At 40.5% G+C, this 21,709-nt stretch overlaps 1 protein-coding gene across 6 annotated transcripts in view; it reads left to right on the top strand.

Moving 5' to 3' along the window:
• Positions 1–21,709, top strand: part of CDKAL1 (CDK5 regulatory subunit associated protein 1 like 1) — a 625,188-nt gene that overhangs the window by 98,551 nt on the left and 504,928 nt on the right. For all 6 annotated transcript variants that reach the window (XM_036448124.1, XM_045584325.1, XM_036448129.1 and 3 more), the window contains one exon: positions 19,035–19,119. In XM_036448124.1, the coding sequence (XP_036304017.1) occupies positions 19,035–19,119 (85 nt within the window). The remainder of the gene's footprint in view (positions 1–19,034; positions 19,120–21,709) is intronic.

Raw genomic sequence — 21,709 nt, forward strand, 5'->3', positions numbered from 1 at the left:
CAGGGTGGACCAGCCAGACCCCACCTGTGCACGAGCTCATGCACCAGGCCTTTAGTCCATATAGATAAAAGCCCAAGTAATCGTTTGACTGTTTGCTATGATACGCAATGACCACCAGGGGCAAATGCTCCGACGCAGGAGCTGCTGAGTGACAGCAACTTTGCAGAGTGCTCTCACACTCCAGGACTGCCCAGGGGATGTTGGACTGCCAGTTTTAGCCTGATTCCCACAGGCCAGGCTGAGGGACTCTGTCTGCCAGAGGGACCCCTCTCACTTTGCAGACGCCCTTTGAGCTCTGATGCTGCCCCAGATGTAGTCAGCTGGGGAGGGACTGTGGGAGGTTGGCTGCAGGGTGTGCCTGGCCCATCTTGCCCAGTCCTGCCTTGCCAGCCATCTTCTAATTAATTTACTTTCAATGTGCATGAATCCGTGCACCGGGCCTCTAGTCTGTGAATCAATGCACAAACTTTGTTGTTTTGGACATTATGAAAGAAATCATCCCTGTTCATGGTAGTAAGGACAGCCCACATCACAGCACTTAACGTCAAAGGAAATTCGAAGTGCTTCTGCTCAGCCTGCAGAGCCAAGACCACCCTGGCCCTGCTTCCTGGGATTCGATTTATGAAGATTCTTTGTCTGTCACAACATCTTCCCTTGTTTCCTCATCCATGAGTGTAAATACTTACCTCATGGACCTCTGAGATGAGAGAATGTATTTGAAAATGCTTTGTAAGTGTAAAATGCTATGCAAATGTTGTTATTTAGTTCTAATCTATTGCATAGTCAAATTGAAATTTATAGGAAATCAATTCCAGCATTTTAATTGTACTTCTGACTTCTAGGCAAATTCCCTCTGATTCATAAGGCAGAGGTCAGCGTAGTATTTGCTTTTCACAAGCACTTTAAGTCTGTTGTCTATCACCATTACTCAGTTAGGCAAACACTCCTCTTTGAAGTCCTGCCCTCCCATCATAGCTTTGTGACATACTTACATCTCCTTGATGATTTTTAACCCTGATACTCCATTGCCTGTTGTCTGTCATCTTTGGTGACATGGGTACCCTTGATCTTTGTGAGTCTTTTCATGCTTTTACAGTTGCTTGTGCACAGTTCTTCTTGCATTCATCACTGGATAGGTAACTGAAAGTGAACATGTCTAATGCTGAAGTTACACTTTTCTCCTCTGACCTGTTTTTCCTTAGCTGTGCCACTCTTTGGATTAGTTTCTAGGCTAGAAACCTTTATTCTTCCTGCTGTCATTTTCCATATGTAGTCAGTAACTAAGTTCTTTTATTTTTACAAAAACCTCTTTGACACTTGAGGCTTTGTTTCCCCTTTATTAACAGCCTATTTTTGCCCCATGTTAGCTAATCTCTGAACTGTTGATATAGTCTTCTTAAAGGTCAGTGTTACGACCTTGGACCAGGCTTGCCAGGTCCAAGCCTGGGCCTCTGTTGAATAATTGGATGAAGAAGACCCTTGAGGCCTAAGCCAGCTCCAAGGAGCCAGCCTGTCCAGATGAGCCAGTCAGATGAGACAGAACATGTCTCCGGAGGCCTGTAAGCACCTCCAGATGGTAGGGATCAGCTTGGGGAAGAAATGCCTTGTCAGTCCCAGACTCATGTCAGGAAGCCTCTGGAAACCAGGAAGACCTGCTCTCTAGAGCATGAGTGCCAATACCTAAATACAGCTACTGCTAACATTTTGGTGCATTTCCTTCTAACCTATTTTTAATGCATAGGATTTTATTTTTTCTTTTACTTCACTATAATTATAGCTATATGTATAAATTGCATAATCTCTGTTAGATGGAAAAGACATTTTCCCAGGATATTTTTGTAAATACATTCTTTTTATAAGTGCTAGAATAAAAAGTTGCTGCTGTCTTTGTTCTTGTTAGAACAAGAAAATCCTCTGGAAGAAATATCAGATTCTCCATCAGAGTTTGACCCCAGCTTCTGCTGAAATTATTTCTCTAGTGTTAACTTTTGATTGCTGACAAGGACTAATCTGTTTGCTTCCTCATTTGGTCTCCATTATTCATCAATATGCTGTTCTGCCACCCTGATGTTTGCTTCTTTGTTTACTCATGCTTGCTCTTTGTTTCTTTCTCTTCTCTCCTTCTGTCCTTCTATCCATCAATACATGCATCCACCCATCTACCCTTCCACCTGTCCACCCACCCACTGACAATCAGAGCATATCCTTTTCTAAACCCTGAGCTCATCTCTGGGGATTTGAAGACATTGAGGGACTCATTTTTAAGGGTGGGACATATGAATCTTTGCCAGGATATGCCACAAGCTCATGTGTAAGCAAGAAGAAGTAGTGCCTTAGTCTTTCTGAAGAACTACAGTAGAGAAAGCTTCCTAGAGGGGGTGATATGTATCAATTGAAAATGGAGAATAGTAGTTTTCTAGGGTGGATGGATGGAAGCGACATTTAGGCAGACGGTGAAGAATGAAAACAGTGGTGAGGATGTGGCTCAAGCTTGTCTATTTTTTTTTTTTGTGTGTGTGTGGTTTTTTTTGTTTTGTTTCTTAAACAGCTATTTTTTTTTTTTTTTGGAGATAATCATACCATATACCATTTAAAGTGTACAATTTGGCCGAAACCGGTTTGGCTCAATGGATAGAGCGTCGGCTTGGGGACTGAAGGGACCCGGGTTCGATTCCGGTCAAGGGCATGTACCTTGGTTGCGGGCATATCCCCAGTGGGGGGTGTGCAAGAGGCAGCTGATCGATGACTCTCTCTCATCGATGTTTCTAGCTCTCTATCTCTCTCCCTTCCTCTCTGTAAAAAAATCAATAAAATATATTAAAAAAAAATAAAGTGTACAATTTGGTAGCTTTTAGTATATTCACAGAGTTGTGCATCCATCACTGCAATCAATTTAAACCATTTTTATTACCTCAACTAAAGTCTCTCCATCCTTCAATAGGTACTTCTCAGTGTTCCTAGCCTTCCCAGTCCTAGGCAGTCCCCAATCTCCTTTCTGTCTCTTGGACCTTTCATTTAAGTGGAATCATACAATACATGTTACTTTGTGACAGACCTCTTTCAACTTGTTTTCAAGGTCTATCAAGCATGTTATCAATATTTCATTTCTTATTATTGCCTAATAATATTCCTTTTGTATGGATATACTATATTTTATTTAATTATGAGATGATTCACCCCCTCCCACACACTTTTTGGCTAAGATTACACAACTATGAGCATTGATGTACATAGGAGTGTGTTTTTTTTTTTAAATATTTTTATTGATTTCAGAGAGGAAGGGAGAGGGAGAGAGATAGAAACAGCAATGACGAGAAAAAAATCATCAATTGCCTGCCTCCTTCACTCACCGCATCCCCCTCCCCCCCAACTGGGAATCGACTCCACAACCTGGGCATGTGCCCTGACCAGGAATTGAACCATGACCTCTTGGTTCATAGGTTAACACTCAACCTCTGAGCCACACCAGCTGGGCGATGTACAAGTTTTTTTGTGAACATGCATTTTCAGTTTTTTAGGGTGTTTACACAGGAGAGGAATGTTAACTCTTTGTTTACCAATTTGAGGGATTGGCAGACTTTTTTCCCCCAATCAGTTATACTATTTTACATTCCCATTAGCAGTATAATTCATGGATGGATAAGGCAGAGAGGCTAGGGAGGTCAGAGGAAAATAGGAGAGTGATTCTGTTGACACCATAAATAAAGGAGTGTTTAGCTGTCTATGTTATTCGGGATCGGTTCCAACAATGAAAGTGTTTTTATGAAAATAGTGAGTGGTTGAAGATCTTTACCAAAATGAAGTACTGGAGCCGAAACCAGTTTGGCTCAGTGGATGGAACATCGGCCTGCGGACTGAAAGGTCCTGGGTTCGATTCCAGTCAAGGGCATGTACTTGGTTGCGGGCACATCCCCAGTAGGGGGTGTGCAAGAGGCAGCTGATCGATGATTCTCTCTCATCGATGTTTCTGACTCTCTATTCCTCTCTCTTCCTCTCTATAAAAAATCAATAAGATATATTTAAAAATATATATATACAAAATGAAGTACTGGAGAGAGAATGGGAGGTGACAGAATATGTATAGATCTGGTACAGGGATAGTTTAAAAAAAAAAAAAAAGTTTGACTATGGAAGGAAGTACAAAATTGGGAAATAGTAGAAAGATTAAGACAAGCTACTAGTACACTTTTTGCAATTGCTCTTTTACTTTGGGAAGACTTAATTTTTGAATTGGCTTAAAAATAAAAACATCAGTTGTGTTGTACAAAGGAAATTTTTTCTCTTATCTTGTCTCCTCTCAATTCTGTAGTTATTCCTCTCCCCAGTCCCAACCATTTTATCTGTGTTTGGTATACACACATAATTTTTTGTACTAATAGAAACAATTGAAAATTTATTCTAGAGTTCCTGTGGTAGCATAGTGTATATTTTTTTAGTGTCTTAATTTTTTTTCTCTGAAAAATATGTCTAGAGCTCTTTCTACATTAGTAGTTGAGGTTATTCTTTTTTTTTTTGGTGGGGGGGGCAGCTTTATAGGAATCTCAATTCTGATTATACTAAAACTAGAGGCTCCATGCACGGATTCGTGCACATTGAAAGTAAATTAATTGGAAGGTGACTGTCAGGGCGGACTGGTTGAGACAGGCTAGACATGCCCTGGAGCCAATCTCTCATGGTCCCACCCTTATGGCTGCACCTGGGGTGGTGCTAGGGCTTGAAGGGCATCTGCAGGTTCCCTCCAGAAGGTGGGGGTCCCTTAGTCTGGCCTGTGGGGATTGGGCCGAAACCTGCAGTTCAAAATCCCCCAGGGGTCCTGGAGTGGGAGAGACCACTCTGCAAAGTTGCTGTTGCTCAGCAGCTCCTGCGTTAGAGCTTCTGCCCCCGATGGTCAGTGTGTGTCATAGCTACTGGTCAGTCGAACTCCCACCTGTGGGGACAATTTGCACATTAGCCTTTTATTATATAGGATGCCTTTAACCAGTCACCTTTTATTCTAACAAACAGAGCTGCAATGTATTACCTTGCACATGTGTAAGTCCTATATAATAAAAGCCTAATGTGCAAATCAACCGAATGGTGGGAGACTTGTAGATATGATGTGCACTGACCACCAGGGGGCACATGCTCAATGCAGGAGCTGCCCCCAGCCTGCAGGTTCCTGGCTGTTTGCCTGGGTGATGAGAGGGTGGCACTAAGGGCCTGGGCTGGTGAACAGGTTGTGCCAGGCTGGCTAAGACAGTTGCCAGTGGGAGCCCCCGATCACCCCGCCGGTCATCCCACAGATTGTCCTGATCGCCAGGCCTAGGGACCTTGTCCATGCACGAATTTCGTGCACCGGGCCTCTAGTATGTTTATAATAGGCTAAATTCTCAGAAATTCTTGGTCAGAGAATGTGCATTTTCCTTTATGGTAGGTATTGCTAAATGGCCTTCATAGGTGGTTTTCTAGTTTGCATTCCCACCAGCAATGCAGGAAAGTGCCTGCTTCCTCACAGTGACATCAGTGCAATGTTTTCAAACTTACATTTTTTTTTTGACAGTATAAGAAATGAAAATTGTATAGTTTTTTTTCCCTTAGTGCAGTTTTAATTTATATTTATTAATAATGGGGTTGAATATCTTTTTTATGTTCAATAGCCATGTGTTTCCTTTTTGTGTGGACTCTCAGTTTATATTCTTTACATACTTTCTTTGGGGGGGGAGGGTTAAATTTTTGTTTTTCTCAATTTTGGAGTTTTATTATGACTGAGGGCCTGAAAGCTCAGGGTGGCAGGAATATAACATATAAGATAGGCATGGTGAGCAGTGGCTTAGTGTAGAGGTGTGGTGACCAGCTCATGAAGTGTCCTATAAGGTCGATTTGGTGTGTATATTAGCTCTTAGTTTATAAACCTATTTACATCATAGAAGTAAATGTCCTATTATGGATTCGTTAGACCAGTAACTTCTGAATAATTATGTGTCAGGACCAACAAAGCAATTTAATTTGGAAAGAGGACAGGGGAATATTAGCAATGTTCTGTTCTACACAGTAAGTAAAGGTTTGTCTTGCACTTTGATTTAGATTGTTGCCAGGCCTACTTAGACATGTAATTAATTCTCAGTAGTTACTGGTAGAGTTCTCCCAGCTTTTATTTATCACTTAAAAGAAAAAAATGTTCTTTTCCTTCTGAACAGTGAACAAAGTTCAAGCTGACTCATGGTTTCATTTTATCTTTGCAAAGCGCTCAGCAGGACTACAGGTTTCTCCACTATCCAGAAGCAGAGCATTCCTATAAAACCTTTCCTAAGCCGACATGGCAGAAAGCGAAGAAGCAGTTACCATTGATTTATATGGAAAAGTTTTTCAGTTTTCTGAGATCCAAAAAATAACCTTCCAACTCATATCAGTTAACATACAAAGCCTAAAATAATAGTCGAAGCAACAGTGTGCTCTCGATGTTCTGGGTGCACTGCCTCATCGCATCACAAATGCTGGACACTGTTTTAACTTCTTTTGTAAAAGTGGAAATCCTCTTTAACAGGTTTTAATGTAGGTCTTTTGAAAAAGTAAAGTGGTGTAACCAGAACTTTCAACAAGCAAATATATATATTTTAACACGGGCCAGGTTCCTCGCTTTATTATTATTATTTTAAATAAATCTTTATTGTTCAGATTATTACAAATATTCCTCTTTCCCCCCTCCCCCATAGCTCCTCTCCACCTGATTCCCACCCCACCCCACCCCACCCCATGCCCTTACCCCCCACCACTGTCTTCATCCATAGGCATAAGACTTTTGTTCAATCTCTTCCCACATCCCTCAGATCCCCTTCCTCCTGAGAATTGTCAGTCCACTCCCTTTCTATGTCCCTATTCCATTATATTCACCAGTCCATTTTGTTCTTCAGACTTTTTATTCACTTGATTTTTAGGTTCACTTGTTGGTAGGTATGTATTCGATGTCTTTTTGTTGTTCATAATTTTTACCTTTACTTTTTTCTTCTTCTTCCTTCCCTTCAGCATTTCATATAATACTGGTTTGGTGGTGATGAACTCCTTTAGCTTTTTCTTGTCTGTGAAGCTCTTTATCTGACTTTAAATTCTGAATGATAGCTTTTCTTGGTTGTAGGTTCTTGCTATTTATTGCTTTGAATAGTTCTTGCCACTCCCTTCTGGCCTGCATAGTTTCTGTTGAGAAATCAGCTGACAGTCCTATGGGTACAACTTTTCAGGTAACTAACTGTTTTTCTGTTTCTGTTTTCAAGATTCTCTCTTTGTCTTTTCCCCTTGGTATTTTAATTATAATGTCTTGATGTGGTCCTCTTTGGATTCCTCTTGTTTGGGGTTCTGTGCACTTCCTGAATTTATAAGTCTATTTCTTTCACCAGGTAGGGAAAGTTTTCTGTCATTATTTCTTCTAATAGGTTTTCAATATCTTGCTTTCTCTTCTTCTGGCACCCCAAAAATTCGGATGTTGGTATGCTTAAAGTTGTCCCAGAGGCTCCTTACACTATCTTTGTATTTTTGGATACTTTTTTCTTTTTGTTTTTCTGATTGTTTGTGTTTTTTGTTTCCTTATATTTCAGATCTTTGGTTTGATTCTTGGGATATGTTGATCTACAGTTGAGTTTCTGTGTATTTTTTATTTCAGACAGTGTATGCTTAATTTCTAACTGGTCCTTTTCCATTTTTTTTTTTTTTTTTGCATTCTCATTAAGGTTCTTGAAGGTCTCATCCAGTTTCTCAGTGGTTTTTAGAAGATTCTTGAGTAACCTTATAAATGTGGTTTTGAACTCTATGTTGTACCGTAGTTTGCTTTCCTCCATTTTTTTCATTCATGACATGTTTCTGTATCTCCACATTTTGGCTCCTTCCCTGTGTTGATGGAGCGGTTTTGTGTGGTAGGTGACCTATAGGGGTCAGTAGCTCAGTCTCCCCAATCACCTGAGGTGGATGTCTTGGTACACCCCTTTGTGGGCTGAATGCAAAGTCTTGGTGTAGTTAAGCCTTGATTGCTGTTGGTACACTGGGAGGAATTGACCTCTAGGCCAATTGGCTGTGGGGACCCATTGTGTTAATAATGGAAGAACTGCTGCACTTGTTACACGCTTATGGTGTAGGACTTGTTTCAGTGGGGCTCTGGTACTCACTGATTCTACCTCTTAAATGTGTCACTTATGGATGTGAGGAGTTCAAATCTGGTGTCTCACACTGACCATTAGGTACACTGGCTTTTGAATCTCCAGTGAGGTGCAGGTCAGCTACTGTCTGAGGCCACCTGCAGGAGCGACAGCAAGAACTATAGTTTTCTCCTCTTTGCTTGAGATTTGGAGGTTTTGGAGCTGTCTTACCGGGTTGCAAGTTTGCTAGGTTAAGCTGCTATTGGGAAGGCCATTCATATGCAAAAGCTGTTGCTTGGAGCTTGGGTGTGTTTATAGGGGGCAGGTGTCTCAGGATGTCATCAGGCTAGGGCATGAAAAACAGTGATGTCTGGCAGCCAGTTGTCCCCGCGCCACCAGCCGCGTTTCCCCGAGTCTTGCGCCCTAGCGTAGCTAGCAATTATTCCTGTGTGCACTTTCCGACCTGATGGCAGATAGTCCAGCTTCTCCCCGTAGGAATTTGGGTCCTGCGTGTCTCCCCAGAAATAGGATCCCATTAAAATCAGGATCTTGTCTCCCTTCGGGTTGAAAAAAGCAACGCCCATCACCAGCCCGATTGCATAGCGTGTGCCCCTGACCTCAGCTTTTCAGTGTTTGTGCACTGAATGCTCTTTTCTCTTTCCTTCTAGTTGTAGACTGTCCACTCAGCCAACCCTCCCATGGTTCTGTGTGATAGAGGTTTTGTTTTTTAGTTGTAATTTTGAAATTGTTGTGCAAGGTAGCAGTTTAGGTGTTTACCTACGCAGCCATCTTGAGTTCCTCCGATGCTTATATTTTTAAAGAACAAACTCATGTTAGTAATCTCTAAGAGTAAACACTTTCACCTAGGAGCTTCTATGTTCTACTTCATTGAGAAGCACACCAGTACTCCCCAGCACTCAGCAGTGGGGTGTCAGCTCCTGTTCTGAGTATTTCAGACTGGGCATCTCAGATTTTCTTTGTCTGTCAGACTCTGTTTCTCCTTTCCCTTTTCTCCTCTCCTCCTCTTTCCTCTATTTTGATCCCCTTCTCCTCATCCTCTCAGTCTTCCAGTCCTAGCTTACTAAAAGGAGAATGCTTTCTTATTGTTTACTTTAATTTTTTTTGTTAAAAGGTTATTTTGACTTTGGTTGGGTAGCTCAGTTGGTTAGAGCATTGTCCTAATATGCCAAGGTTGTGGGCTCAATCTCCAGTCAAGGTACATACAGAAAGTAATCAGTGAATGCATAAGTGGGACAACAAGTCTCTTCCTATCTCTTTCTCTCTCTTTCTCTTTCTCTATCTCAAAATCAACAATAATAAAAAAAGATTTTGAAAACCTTTATATAAGCATCGGAGGAACCCAAGTTGGCTGCGTAGGTAAACACCTAAACTGCTACCTACCTTGCACAACAGTTACTTACTGTTGTGCTTTGCACAGTCCCTATATAGAACAAATGAAAGATAGACAAACAAACAAACAAACAAACAACCCCTCCCCCAGAATTTGTAATTTTAATTTAGCCTTTACTGATTTTAAGAAATTATTTTTAAAGCTGTACCTTAAAGGTGCTTTTAAATACTTTTATTAAAGTTTACTCTAAGGGCAAGTGGAGGAAAAATAAGGGACATCTGTAATAATGTCAACAATAAAAAATAAACTTTAAAAAGGCTTACTCAATTCCCTGAGTTTTTAGTAGGCATTCAGTGATTTGTATTAATATAAATACACACACAGGTATGAATTAGCGCAATGGACATTTGTTCAGTGGTAAAAGACACCCCTTTCCTACCAAGTGCTGTCGTGTCCAAAACAATCAAACATTTCCCCATCTTTATTGTGCTCTTAGTGAATTTTTATTTACATCTACATGTTTAACTGCCTTACCTAAATCTTTGAATAGACTCCTCTTACTGTTTTATGCTGTTCCTCTAGTTGACTTCCAAATGGAACAGTTGTGTAAGATAAACGTTTTGTTCTGAGTAGTGTTGCTATGAACCATGCCCATCTCTTCCGTAATGCTATGATTATGCAGAAGCCTGCAGGGTGAAGTGGAGATTGGTTGTTGTGAGAGTTAGCTTGTGCTTTGGAGTGAGGATGCTGCATCATTATTAATGCTCCCTTTACTTGCATGTCTCTCACCGATAACAGAAAGCCAAGAGCTGACATGTTCAAGATCTTGGAAATGTTGGAAATAGCCACACAGTTCCTTTTCAAGCCTGCTCATTAGCCTCTTTAGAAATATCATGAGGCAACCTCAAGGCCACGTAACATTTCTATATTTTGTTTTTAGATATTGTCTGCATTATTTTTGATCAAGAGGCAAAGAGCCACTAATGAGGCATTCTAATATCCTTAAACTGACAGTCCCTGGAGTCAGTTTGTCTGGGTCTCTAATCCTGGCCACTGTCTCTCTGTGTGATTTTAGGCAAGTTACTTTTCTTTCTAAGCCACAGATCCCCTCAAACCCCCAGCCATAAAATTTGAGTAAAAATGAACCCACCACAAATTTGGAGGATTAAATGGAAAAAAAGGATATGATGTGCATGACTCATTGCTGGACACATAATATGTACCCAGTAATATCAGCTATTATCATTATTGCTAATCAGATTTTTATTACTTTAGGTTTAAAAGTAATTTATGTTGTGTTTATAAAGAAGTAGTTTGGAAAGTGAATGTGGTTGGGTTAGAACGAACAGTAGCTTGTTTTTCTGTCCACACTCAGAGCGGGGGTGCGCCGTGACCACCGTTTCCTGCGCCCAGCGAGTGCAAAGGCTCTAGCAGTGGGGAGAAAAGTTCCTCAGAAAACGTGTGTCAGGCCAGTTTTTATGATGGGCCACAACAAGAAAATAGTTTATATTCTCGCCTTAAGATGAAAGAACACTATTGATGCCAAGCTCCGTGGAAAAGGAAACATTAAAAAAAAGTAAAAAGCTTGATTAGTTTTCTTTAAAAAAAAAAAAAAAAAACATATATATATATATATATATATATATATATATATATATATATATATATATATATATATATTAATTATTGACTTTTTGACTTTTTACAGAGAGGAAGGAAAGGGATACAGAGTGGAGAGTTAGAAACATAGATGAGAGAGAGCCATCAATCAGCTGCCTCCTGCACACCTCCCACTGGGGATGTGCCTGCAACCAAGGTACATGCCCTTGACTGGAATCGAACCCGGGACCCTTCAGTCCGCAGGCCGACGCTCTATCCACTGAGCCAAACCGGTTTCGGCGATTAGTTTTCTTAAGTGAACAAAATCAATCCCTGCTTTTAATAATTAAAACAATACACATGAATATAAATTAAATATTGATGTGTTCCTTCTCAGGATTAAATTTTATAAAATTATAAAAGTAATGTTTATGCAATTTAAAAAAAGAAAAGAGAAAAGAATGTTAGATGCACAATGGAGGACAGCTGAACCTTCATCTTACTTCTAAGGATGGACACCTCCAGGAATTTCACATGCATGCTTTTAGAAATCTTCTTTGCTTACAATAGAATTTCCTTTTTCCCTTTTCCTTTTTAAACACAAGTGAAATATGAGGCCTCCTCTTCTGCACCTTGCTTTGTTTTACCTGATGTTGTAACAAAGGTTATTATAAATTAGCACTTACAGATTTACCTTGCCTTTTTAAAACAACTAAATGGCATTTTAACTGCAATCTCATAATTTATTTAGTCAGTCTCCTTTAATCATCTTATAGGCTTTCTAGTTTTTTTTTGCTTTATTAGTAATCTTCAATGAGAATTTAATAATTTATGTACAATTATATATATATTTGTATCATATATGGATGTGCTATGTACTGAGTGGCCAAATTATGATGATCTCTAAATGCATAATAATTTGGCCACTAAGTGTGTATGTATGTGTGTGTGTGTGTGTGTGTGTCTGTGTGTGTATGGCCCGGTGCTTGAATTCATGCATGGTTGGGGTCCGGTTAGCCTGGCTGGGGGTGGGTGGGTGGGACATGGGCATTTGGCTGGTCTGCTTCCTGGTCGAACTCCTGGGAGAGGGGACAATTTGCATATTAGCCTTTTATTATATAGGATATATATTGAGTGGCCAGATTATTATGCATTCAGAGATTATAATAATCTGGCCACTCATTGTATGTTTGTGTGCATATAAGTATGCATGTGTCTGGTGCAAATATGCTACAAATGTGTAGGAGACATTCCAATGCACATTTAAGTTTTTAAAAATCGATTTTAGAGAGAGGGAGGGCAAGAGAGAAAAAGAGAGTGAGAGAGATAGAGAAAAAGAGAAAGAGAGAAAAAGAGAAAGAAACATCTATGTGAGAGAAACATTAATTGGTTGCCTCCTGCATGTGCTCTGACCTCGACCTGGGATGGACACATAACCTAGATATGTGCTCTGATTGGAAATCAATCCTGCCACCTTTTGAACATGAGACAATGCTCCAACCAACTGAGCTACCTGGCCACGGTAGCATCTGAATTTTTGATAGCTATCTCTACATTGCATTCCAAAGACTTTCCTGTCACCTGCCATCAGCAGAGGAAGAGGCTGCCAGTTCCCCATTTCCTTTGCTAGCATTAAGTAGCACCATACTTTTTACTATTTTCCAATTTGATATGAGAATGTGGTATCTTATTTCATCTTCTGCTTTAAAAATTCAGTAAGATCCATGTATATCAGGATAAATTCCTAAAAGATAAAAAATCTAAATGTTAATTCATATGTGTATTAGAAGAAAATATGGATAAATTCCTTGGTAACTTGGGAGTATAGAAAACTTTCTAATTATAACTCAAAATCCAGAAGCAATAAGAGAAGTAGATCAATTTGATATCCTAGAAATAAAAAGTATGAAGAAACTATAAAAAAGTAAAGTGATAAACTGGGAAAATAATATTACAACTAATATAGACAAGAAATATTTTATCATTTATAGTATGTTTATGTGTGTCACTAAATTAAAACTTGAAATGAAAATGACTGATAGAAAAGTGAGCAAAAGATATGAACAGACTGTAAAACCGGATAAAAACAAACCAAACCCTGCAAATGGTCCATAAACATATGAGAAGATACTCAACTCATTCATAATAAGAGAGATGCACCTTAAACCTCACCTGGCTTTTAGTTTCTCACTTGATTGGCAAAAGCCCACAGGTTTGATAGCACACCCTGTGAGTGATGCTGTGGATAACAGGCAGTATCCTGCATTGCTCATGGGAGTGCAAAGTGAGACATGCCTTAGGGAGGAGAATGTGACAGTATATAATGCAGTGACCTATGAATTTATCCTTGACCCGTCAATCCTGCTTTTTTGGATTTGGTCCAAAGATAACCTGGGAAGAATCTAGAATAATATATGCACAGTGATTTCATGGTAGCACTATGGTTTGAGAGTGAGACTAAATAATCATATCTTGAGGTCTAGATTCTATCTGGCTAGCCTAAACTTTGTAGCCTTCCAAACCAGTCCTGATATCCCAGCTCAGGCATTGGCAACATTTGGCTAATTTGCAGATGACTTTCAGTTCCATATTGGGAGTTACAGTAGTGCTGTAGGCCAAATCTCAAAGTAGGTAAAAGCCTTTTTTGGGCCCTCTTCAAGTTTGTGTCTCTGCGTGTGGTGCCTTCGTACTGTCTTTTCCTCCCTTGGTCCATTCTTGTCCATCTACGTCATCCATCTTTCCCTAAGGGCTCTTCTGCAATATTGTTTCTTCCTCCTGGACACTGGAGAATCTGCCATGAATGCTCTGATAAAGGCAAGACCATAAGATGTTAACCTTTTCTTCTCAGATATTTAATTCAGTAACCTATTCATCTACTAGTGGTAGTATATTGGGTGATGAGGTTCTGGAAAGACAGGTTTTTCCATGTTTCTTATTTGTTTTAGATGGTGCCACTCCAAGATGACATGCTAAGTTCACTTATTTCTTCTGTTTCAGCTTCATTTCACTCCCATCCTCCCTCTCATGTTAATGTTTGAAGTTTTGTGATATCTTAAAATTCATAGGAACATGAATGTAAAGTCCCACTCCTTTGAGGAGCTGTTATTGACTTGAAAGTGTTTCTTATAGAGATGGCATCTTAGATCCCAGGAAATGGGATCATAAGGGGACCAAAAATATGAACTCAGCATTCTTTATTGCAAAGAGCCATATATGATAAGTTAGTTTGTTTTCTATGAAAAAGGACCTTCACTGGGTGATTGTGGGTTGGTACAGAGCAAGCAGATACCAGCATTGAGAAAGGAAAAAGTCTGGATGGTCATTTTATTTTTTTGTTAATGATACTACTTTGCATTTGATCCAGAGATAACGTGGGAAGAATATAGATTGATATATCACAATTATTTCATGGCAGCACTATGGTTTGATGATGAAATATTAAATAATCATATCTTGAGTCTAGATTGCATCTGATATTTATAGAGATATCGTTCTTGAACTCTCAGCATCCTATCTAATAAAAGAGTAATATGCAAATTAGCCATCACTCTGCGACAAAATGGCAGCGCCCATAGACAAGAGATGGTGGCACCCAGTTTCTCAGGCCCAGGGAGGGCTGCTGCTGAGAGCAGGTAGTATGAGGCCCTGGCTGTTGGCCTGGGAAGTGCCTTCACACCCCCTGCTTGATCAGCTCCTAGGTGCTGCTGGGGAAGTGGCCTGGGAGGCAGCTGCACACCCAGGTGCAATCAGCTCCCAGCCGAGACCCTGGCAGTGGCATGGAGGTGACATGCACCTTCCCCTCCCCGCGCTGCCCCCCTCTACATGATTAGCTCCCAGCTGCGACCTGGGCAGTAGCCTAGGAGGCGGCCGGCACCCCTGGTGCGATCAGCTCCCAGCTGAGAACTGGGCCGAAGGCCTGGGAGGCAGTGTGCATCATTCTCCCCCGCCCCCTCCGAGATCCACTCAGCCCTGATCTGGGCCATAGGCCTGGGAGGTGGCGCACACCCTGGCAAGATCAGGTCCCAGTGGCTACCTGGGCAGTGGCCAGGGAGGTGGCTGTTCACACTTGGCATGATCAGTTTCTAGCTGCAACCTGGGCCATAGGCCTGGGTGGTGGCTGCACCCTTTCCCCATATTTCTCACCCCCTATTCCCCCACCCCCACATGTGATCTGCTCCTAGCCTCGTCCTGGGCTGTGGGCCTGGAAGGCTCCCAACCGCCTACCCTCCCCCCTCTTCCCATTCCCCCGTCCCCCAGTAATCAGCTCTCATCCACAGTTGGGGGATGTAGGCCTGGGAGGCAGCTATGCTCCCAAGAGCTATCCATTCCCTGGGGCAGCCTGAGTATCAGCTGCCAAAGGCCTGGGCCCCCATGATGATGCCCCCACACACACCTATAGCCTTCGAATTTCCCTTGCCCCCAGCAGAGTGATTAGAGTCAGAAAAGGAATAAAAAGAGAAAAGAAAGAGAGGACAAAGGATGAAACATCAAGAAAAACAAAGAGAAGGAAAAAAGGAAGAAACAACCTCATGATATCACCTTTCCAAGGTCTCATGAAATTCCTGTTTAAGGAGTTTATTTTATGACACTTTTAGTTTGGGCTTACATTTTTACTGGTTTGTCAAGACCAAGGCAGGTACATTGTCCAATATGTTAAAGAAAAAAACCCTATCTAATAAAGAGGGAATATGCAGGGGAGGGCATTTGGGGTTGACTGGGCTGTCAGGGGAGGGCAGTTGGGGACTATTGGGCCAGCAGGGGAACAATTAGGCATCAATTAGGCTGGCAGGGGAGTGGTTAGGGGGTGATCAGGTTGGCAGGCAGAAGTGGTTAGTTGCAATCAGGCAGGCAGGTGAGCAGTTGGGAGCCAGCAGTCCCAGATTAAGGGATGTCCGACTGCCTGCTTAGGCCCGATCAACATCCCCCGAGGGGTCCCAGATTGGAGAAGGTGCAGTTTGGGCTGATGGACCCCACCCCCCAACCCAGTGCAAGAATTTTGTGCACCGGGCCTCTAGTTTAATATAATTGATTACTCCTGTTTCAAATACTCTCTTCTCTGGATTTCAAAGACATCATATACCTAGTTTTTATCCTCTTATCTTATTGGCTGCTCTTTTTCAGTCTCCTTTTTTGTCTCAACTTTTCTTCCAGACCTTTGAAAGACCCAGTCTTCTACTTTTTTTTCTCCTTTCTTTCCTTCCCCTCCACTCCTATACTGTCTCCTTAGGTGAGCTCATTCATTCCTATAGATTCAGGTATCTTCTATATGGTTTTGATTCTCCCATTTGTCTCATATATAATATATAAATGGCTGATTAATATTTCCAGTTGGATTTTTAATAGGGATCTCAAATAAGCATCTCCAGAAGACCCTCTATTGATTCTCTTGTTCCCAAATCTGTTTCTTTGTAAACCTTTCCTGTCTCAATAAATGGCACCGCAAACAACTGATGCTCAGGGCAAAATACTTCTCATGTGTTTAGGAATACTACTTGATTACTTCTTATATGACTTTCTGGGTTCTCTCACTGGGTTATCTTGTTTCTACCTTCAAAATATGCCTCCATTTGCTTCTCACTCCTGCCATGCCATAACCCCAGTCCAGGTTACCATAGACCAATATGTCAGCTTCCATCTGGTTAATGTGCCTGTATTTTTTTCTTACTGCATTTCCATTTGCCCTATCTACAGTCTTCACAGTGCTCCAGAAGGGGCTTTCTGAAGTAGAAATTAGGTCATGTTTGAAACAATTACCAGCATAATTTGGTTCCTGCTCTCTGATCTTTCTCCTCCTGTTCTCCCTATGTCCAGTCACTCTGTTGGTCTCTCTGTTACTAGAACAGGCAAGCGTGGTCCTGTTTCTAGGCCTTTGCTTTTGTGGTATCTCTCAGAAAGCTCTTCCGATCTTTTGCAGATTCTTTCCCATTATGTGAGTCCCAATTCTGATTTGAAGAAAATAAAGCCATTCTATGCAGATGGCATAGCACAAGGTTTAGGAATTTCAGGTGGTTTGGTGTGGCTGGAGAGACAGGTGAATTTAGGGAGAAATGAATATTGAAGTTGAAGATCTGGATAGGCCTTGAATATCACTGTAAAATCATTAGAAGATCTAAAGAGTGCTACAGTCAGATTGATATTAGAAGAGTATTTTTCAGACGGCTTTGTGGGGTATCAATGCTCATCATTTCCAAGTTTGAGCAGGGAAGTGACACAATCAAAATTATGTTTTATAAAAGGCCACTCTGCTGTTGAGTCAGTGGGACATATACTGTGGTGATGATGGTGGGGGGATGAATAGGAGGAGTGAGATGAGTATAGTAATAAGGAGCTTCCTTGTCTTTTTAGCATTTCAAGAAATTTTGGATCCTTATAGAAACATTTTATCATTTTTTATAATAAATTTTTGGGTGAAAAGTTTTTGCCACGCTACTAAAGCTTTGATGTGCTCCCCCACTCTCTCTTGTAATGTTTGCACCTGAAGCTCCTTTCTAGCTTGGAGGTTGCACCTACAGACGCCCCTTAGTCCTCTTAGTTCTTCATGTCTTCTGACCTCAGTTTTGGTTCTTATTAAAATATCATTGAAGGTACTGCGGTTTTCAATTTTGGTTTTCCTTTCATTGTGATAACCCTATTTTAGGCATAGTTGGAATAGCATCAAGCTCTTGAGGCATTTATAAATTCACTCGTGACCCAGTGCACAAAATTCATGCACATTAAAAGGGAATTAATTATAGGAATTATTTTAATATTGCTATTTGCCCTTTCTCTATAATGGAAGTGTCAGAGATGAAAGAAAATTAGTAAAATATATATGAAAATCTTCCTCCTGTCAGAACCTGGGGTAGGCCACAAGAACCAGAGTCAAGTCCCCACCCACCCACTTGCACCTCGAAATTGTGCGAGACCCATCCCTGCCCAGCTCCATCCCCATTGGGTAGGTCCATACCTGGCCAGCTCCACCCCTGTCAAGCCCTGCTGGGTGGAGAGTGCACCTTGAGGTCCTCTGGCCTGGGCCAGGGGGCATGGCCTGAGGTTCCCCAGTCAAGCCCTGCCAGGTGGGGGGGCACAGCCTCAGGTCCTGGGTGTGGGGCATGGTCTCAGGTCCCCTGGCCTGGTGCTGGGGCAGGGGCATGGCCTAAGGCCCCCCCATCAAGTTCCGCCTGGCAGGGAATGCCCTCCATCAAGCCCCACATGGAGGGGTGTGTGTTCTCAGTTCTCCTGGCCTGGCGCTGGGGCGGGGGGCGCAGCCTGAGGTCCTCTGTCAAGCCCCACCATGTGGGGGTCACAGCCTCAGGTTCCCTGCCCTGACCCAGCGCCAAGCTGATTGCTCATTAAGGCTCATTATGGGAACTCGGCCTCCACTGTGGGCGCAGCCATCTTGTTATTGGTGTGATAGTCAATTTGCATATTCTCTCTTTATTAGATAAGATGTCCATATACACATGGGTTTGGGTGATTTGTTGCACTGCTGGTGAGTTTATTATAGTATGTAACAATATCTAATCAAATTGTTGAGAGGAATGAAAGCCTCAATTTAAGGCTAGTCTTTAACGTTTTCAAGGAAGACAAATTTTATTTTTAATAACTTCTCAAACTGAAGAATGATAATACATGTGCTTGAAGAATATTACCATGTAGTCCCAAAGGGGCAATTTCCTATTCAGAGGCAAGTTTAGGACAGTTTCACTTTAGTTTTTGGAAGTTATTGAATGCACTCAAATATTGAAAATACAGGAAGCAAATGCTGATCCTCTTGATATTTTAAATGAAAAGATAATAACACAGGTTATACATTTAAAAAAACTATTTCTTATGAATATTTCCACATCACAGTAATTACCTACTGTATTGTAATTGCCTGTTTACCTGCCTCTCTTCTCTACCTATCTCTGCTCTCCCCCAGCAGTCTCAGTGCCATCTAAGTAAGCACTTGGATATTTCTGACCGATTAAATGGGATACTTTTCTTTTTCTTTTTAACAGAAAGTGCATCAGACGCAGATTTATGGCTCCTGAATAGTTGCACTGTAAAAAACCCAGCGGAAGACCACTTTAGAAATTCAATTAAGTAAGTAGAAGTTAATTTTTTTACAAGTGAGGTAAGAGTTGATTTAAGGATATTAGATTTTAAAAGATTGCTAATAATATCAATATTTGGTATGCATCAAAAAAGTATGAATTGGATTTTAACATATTGTTTTTGCATTTATCTGTTAAAGAAGGAAACTTTAATGTAGACTTTTCTAATAATAGGTGATTTGTATATTTGTGAAGTTAGCTTATAGGTAATTGGAATATTTGTTAAGTATTAGCAATATACTCTTCTCAGGTAATCCATTCTGTACTTTCCAAACCTGCCCAGGGCAGTCCTTAACCTCTTGCTCTCCCATGCCCATTAGCACTGTTCTCGGTGCCGGTAATGCAAGGGAAGTACCGGTTGTTGGGGAAGATGAGCATGTAAGCCCTTGGTTCTTGCTTTGTTCCCTCAAGTTTAAAGTGAAAGAATATCTTTCGTTCACATGTGCTCTGAATTTTACCCTACCCACCCACCTTCTTAGAAATCTCATTTTATAAATGATTTTCTCATTCTCCTATGTTTTCAATCTTTGCAGTCCCATTGGAGTCTTTTCATTGACATTTAAATATGGTCAGTGGTAATGACCTCATATATTCCTTTTAGCTATTGTCAGATTTTTCTTCTTGCCCTCCCAGCCACTGAGATTCTTCACCTCCTAACTTCACTCTAAAACTCATTCCCCTTTCCCCCCAAATTGGTTTTATTATGAAATATATATATATATATATATATATATATATATATATATATATACACACACACACACACACACATATATATATATATGATTTATGAAACCTGTAGTTTAAATAATAAGTTTTATTATTATTTATATTGCCATTAATATGTCCACCACCCAGCATAAGCAATATGATATTGTAAAGACCTTAGAAATTCTCCTGTGTCCCTCTTTCAGCCACACCCCTAAAAAGAAAATTTTATCCTGGTTTCTGTGTGTCATTCCATTGCTTTTATTAGCAAATTTATCATCTGTTAAGTATATCTCTAAACAATGGTTGTTTAGTTTTGCCCTGTTTTAGACCTTATTTATTGGACTTAAACTGTTGGTGTTCTGAGATTTGCTTCTTTTCCTAAGCAAATCCATGATTTATCCATGTTGATGGATGTAAAATTATTCTGGTCCCTTATTGCATCAGTTTGCCACAATTTATCCATTTTATTTTTTATAGAGTTGAGTTTTTCTAGAACTTGGCTTGTATGAATGAAGACTGCTGCTATGAATATTTTGAACATGGGTTCTGGAGCACATGTGCAAGAGTTATTTTAGGATGTGTAACTGGGAGTTGAATTATTGGGTTATGGATATGTATATAGTCAAACTTTAATAGATAATGCCAAACTCTTCCCAAATGCATGTGTCATTCACTCCCACCACTAATGGATATGGGTAGTTGTTTTCAGTTCATTCTGATACTTGATATGGCCAGACATCTAATTTTTGCCAATCTAGTGGTGGAGATGGTATCTCAATGTGGTTTTAACTTGCATTTCCATGGTTACTAATGATGTTGAACATCTTTTATGTTTATTGGCCATTTGGATTTTTCTTTTTTGTGAAATGGCTTTAAAATCCTTTTTCTGCTGAATTGTCTTTTATTTATTTGTGGGAATATGTTACATATAGACTAGATACTAATCCTTACATGTTACACATGTTGCAGATATCAATTGTGGCTCATCTCTTCACTTTCTTTAGTGCTGGAGATAAATTTTGGTCTAAAATTTATATCTTTTCCTTTGAGTCTATGCTATTATTGTGTAAGAAATCTTTCCTTACCCTAAAGTTAAGATATCCTCCATTATTTTCTTCTAAAAGTATTATGGTTTTTATTCTTTGCACAGATTTATAATCTGTCTGGAGTTGATTTTTTTATTTGTGTATATGGTGCTAGAAAGGCGGTCCAGTTTATTTTAAATTTCAAAAAAGTTTTATTGTTTTTCATGTAGGATCCAAAGTTTTCTAGTATCATTTATTGTTTTGTTTTTGGTTAAAAATTTTTATCCTTTCTCCCTTTAGCTATGTACTAGTGGCCCAGTGCATGAATTTGTGCACAGGTGGGGTCCAGCTGGCCCCGCCCCAATTGGCCTGTTGGGAGGAGGAGATGGTGGGAGGTTGGATAGCCCTCCATTGGGTGGGAGAGATCAATCAGGGGCGGGGCCAGCTGGGCCGAGGGGCTACAGAAGGTTGGCCATCTGCCCCACCCCTGGATCCGGCTGATTTGCTGGCCACAGTTGGTGTTATAGTGACTGGTTGTTCTGGTCATTAGGCATTCCAGTTGCTGGCTTTTTATATATATATAGAATACCTACTCTGTCATATTGAGTGTCCATAGATGCTTGGGTCTCTCTCTGGGTTTTATTTATTTTTTTATTAATCTATTTTTTTTTATTATGGTACTTATTGTACACAGTCATAATTAGTAATTGTTTTATATTAAGTCTGTATAGTTGAGAATGTTAATGTGTGTGTGTGTTTAAGGGTGCTTTGGCTTTTCTTTGCCCTTCCATATAAGTTCAAGTGATTTTGACTTTGACTACATTGAGTTGTTTTTTTGTTTTT

This window comes from Pipistrellus kuhlii, unplaced genomic scaffold (assembly GCF_014108245.1).
Source record: "Pipistrellus kuhlii isolate mPipKuh1 unplaced genomic scaffold, mPipKuh1.p scaffold_m20_p_2, whole genome shotgun sequence".
Taxonomy (NCBI): domain Eukaryota; kingdom Metazoa; phylum Chordata; class Mammalia; order Chiroptera; family Vespertilionidae; genus Pipistrellus; species Pipistrellus kuhlii.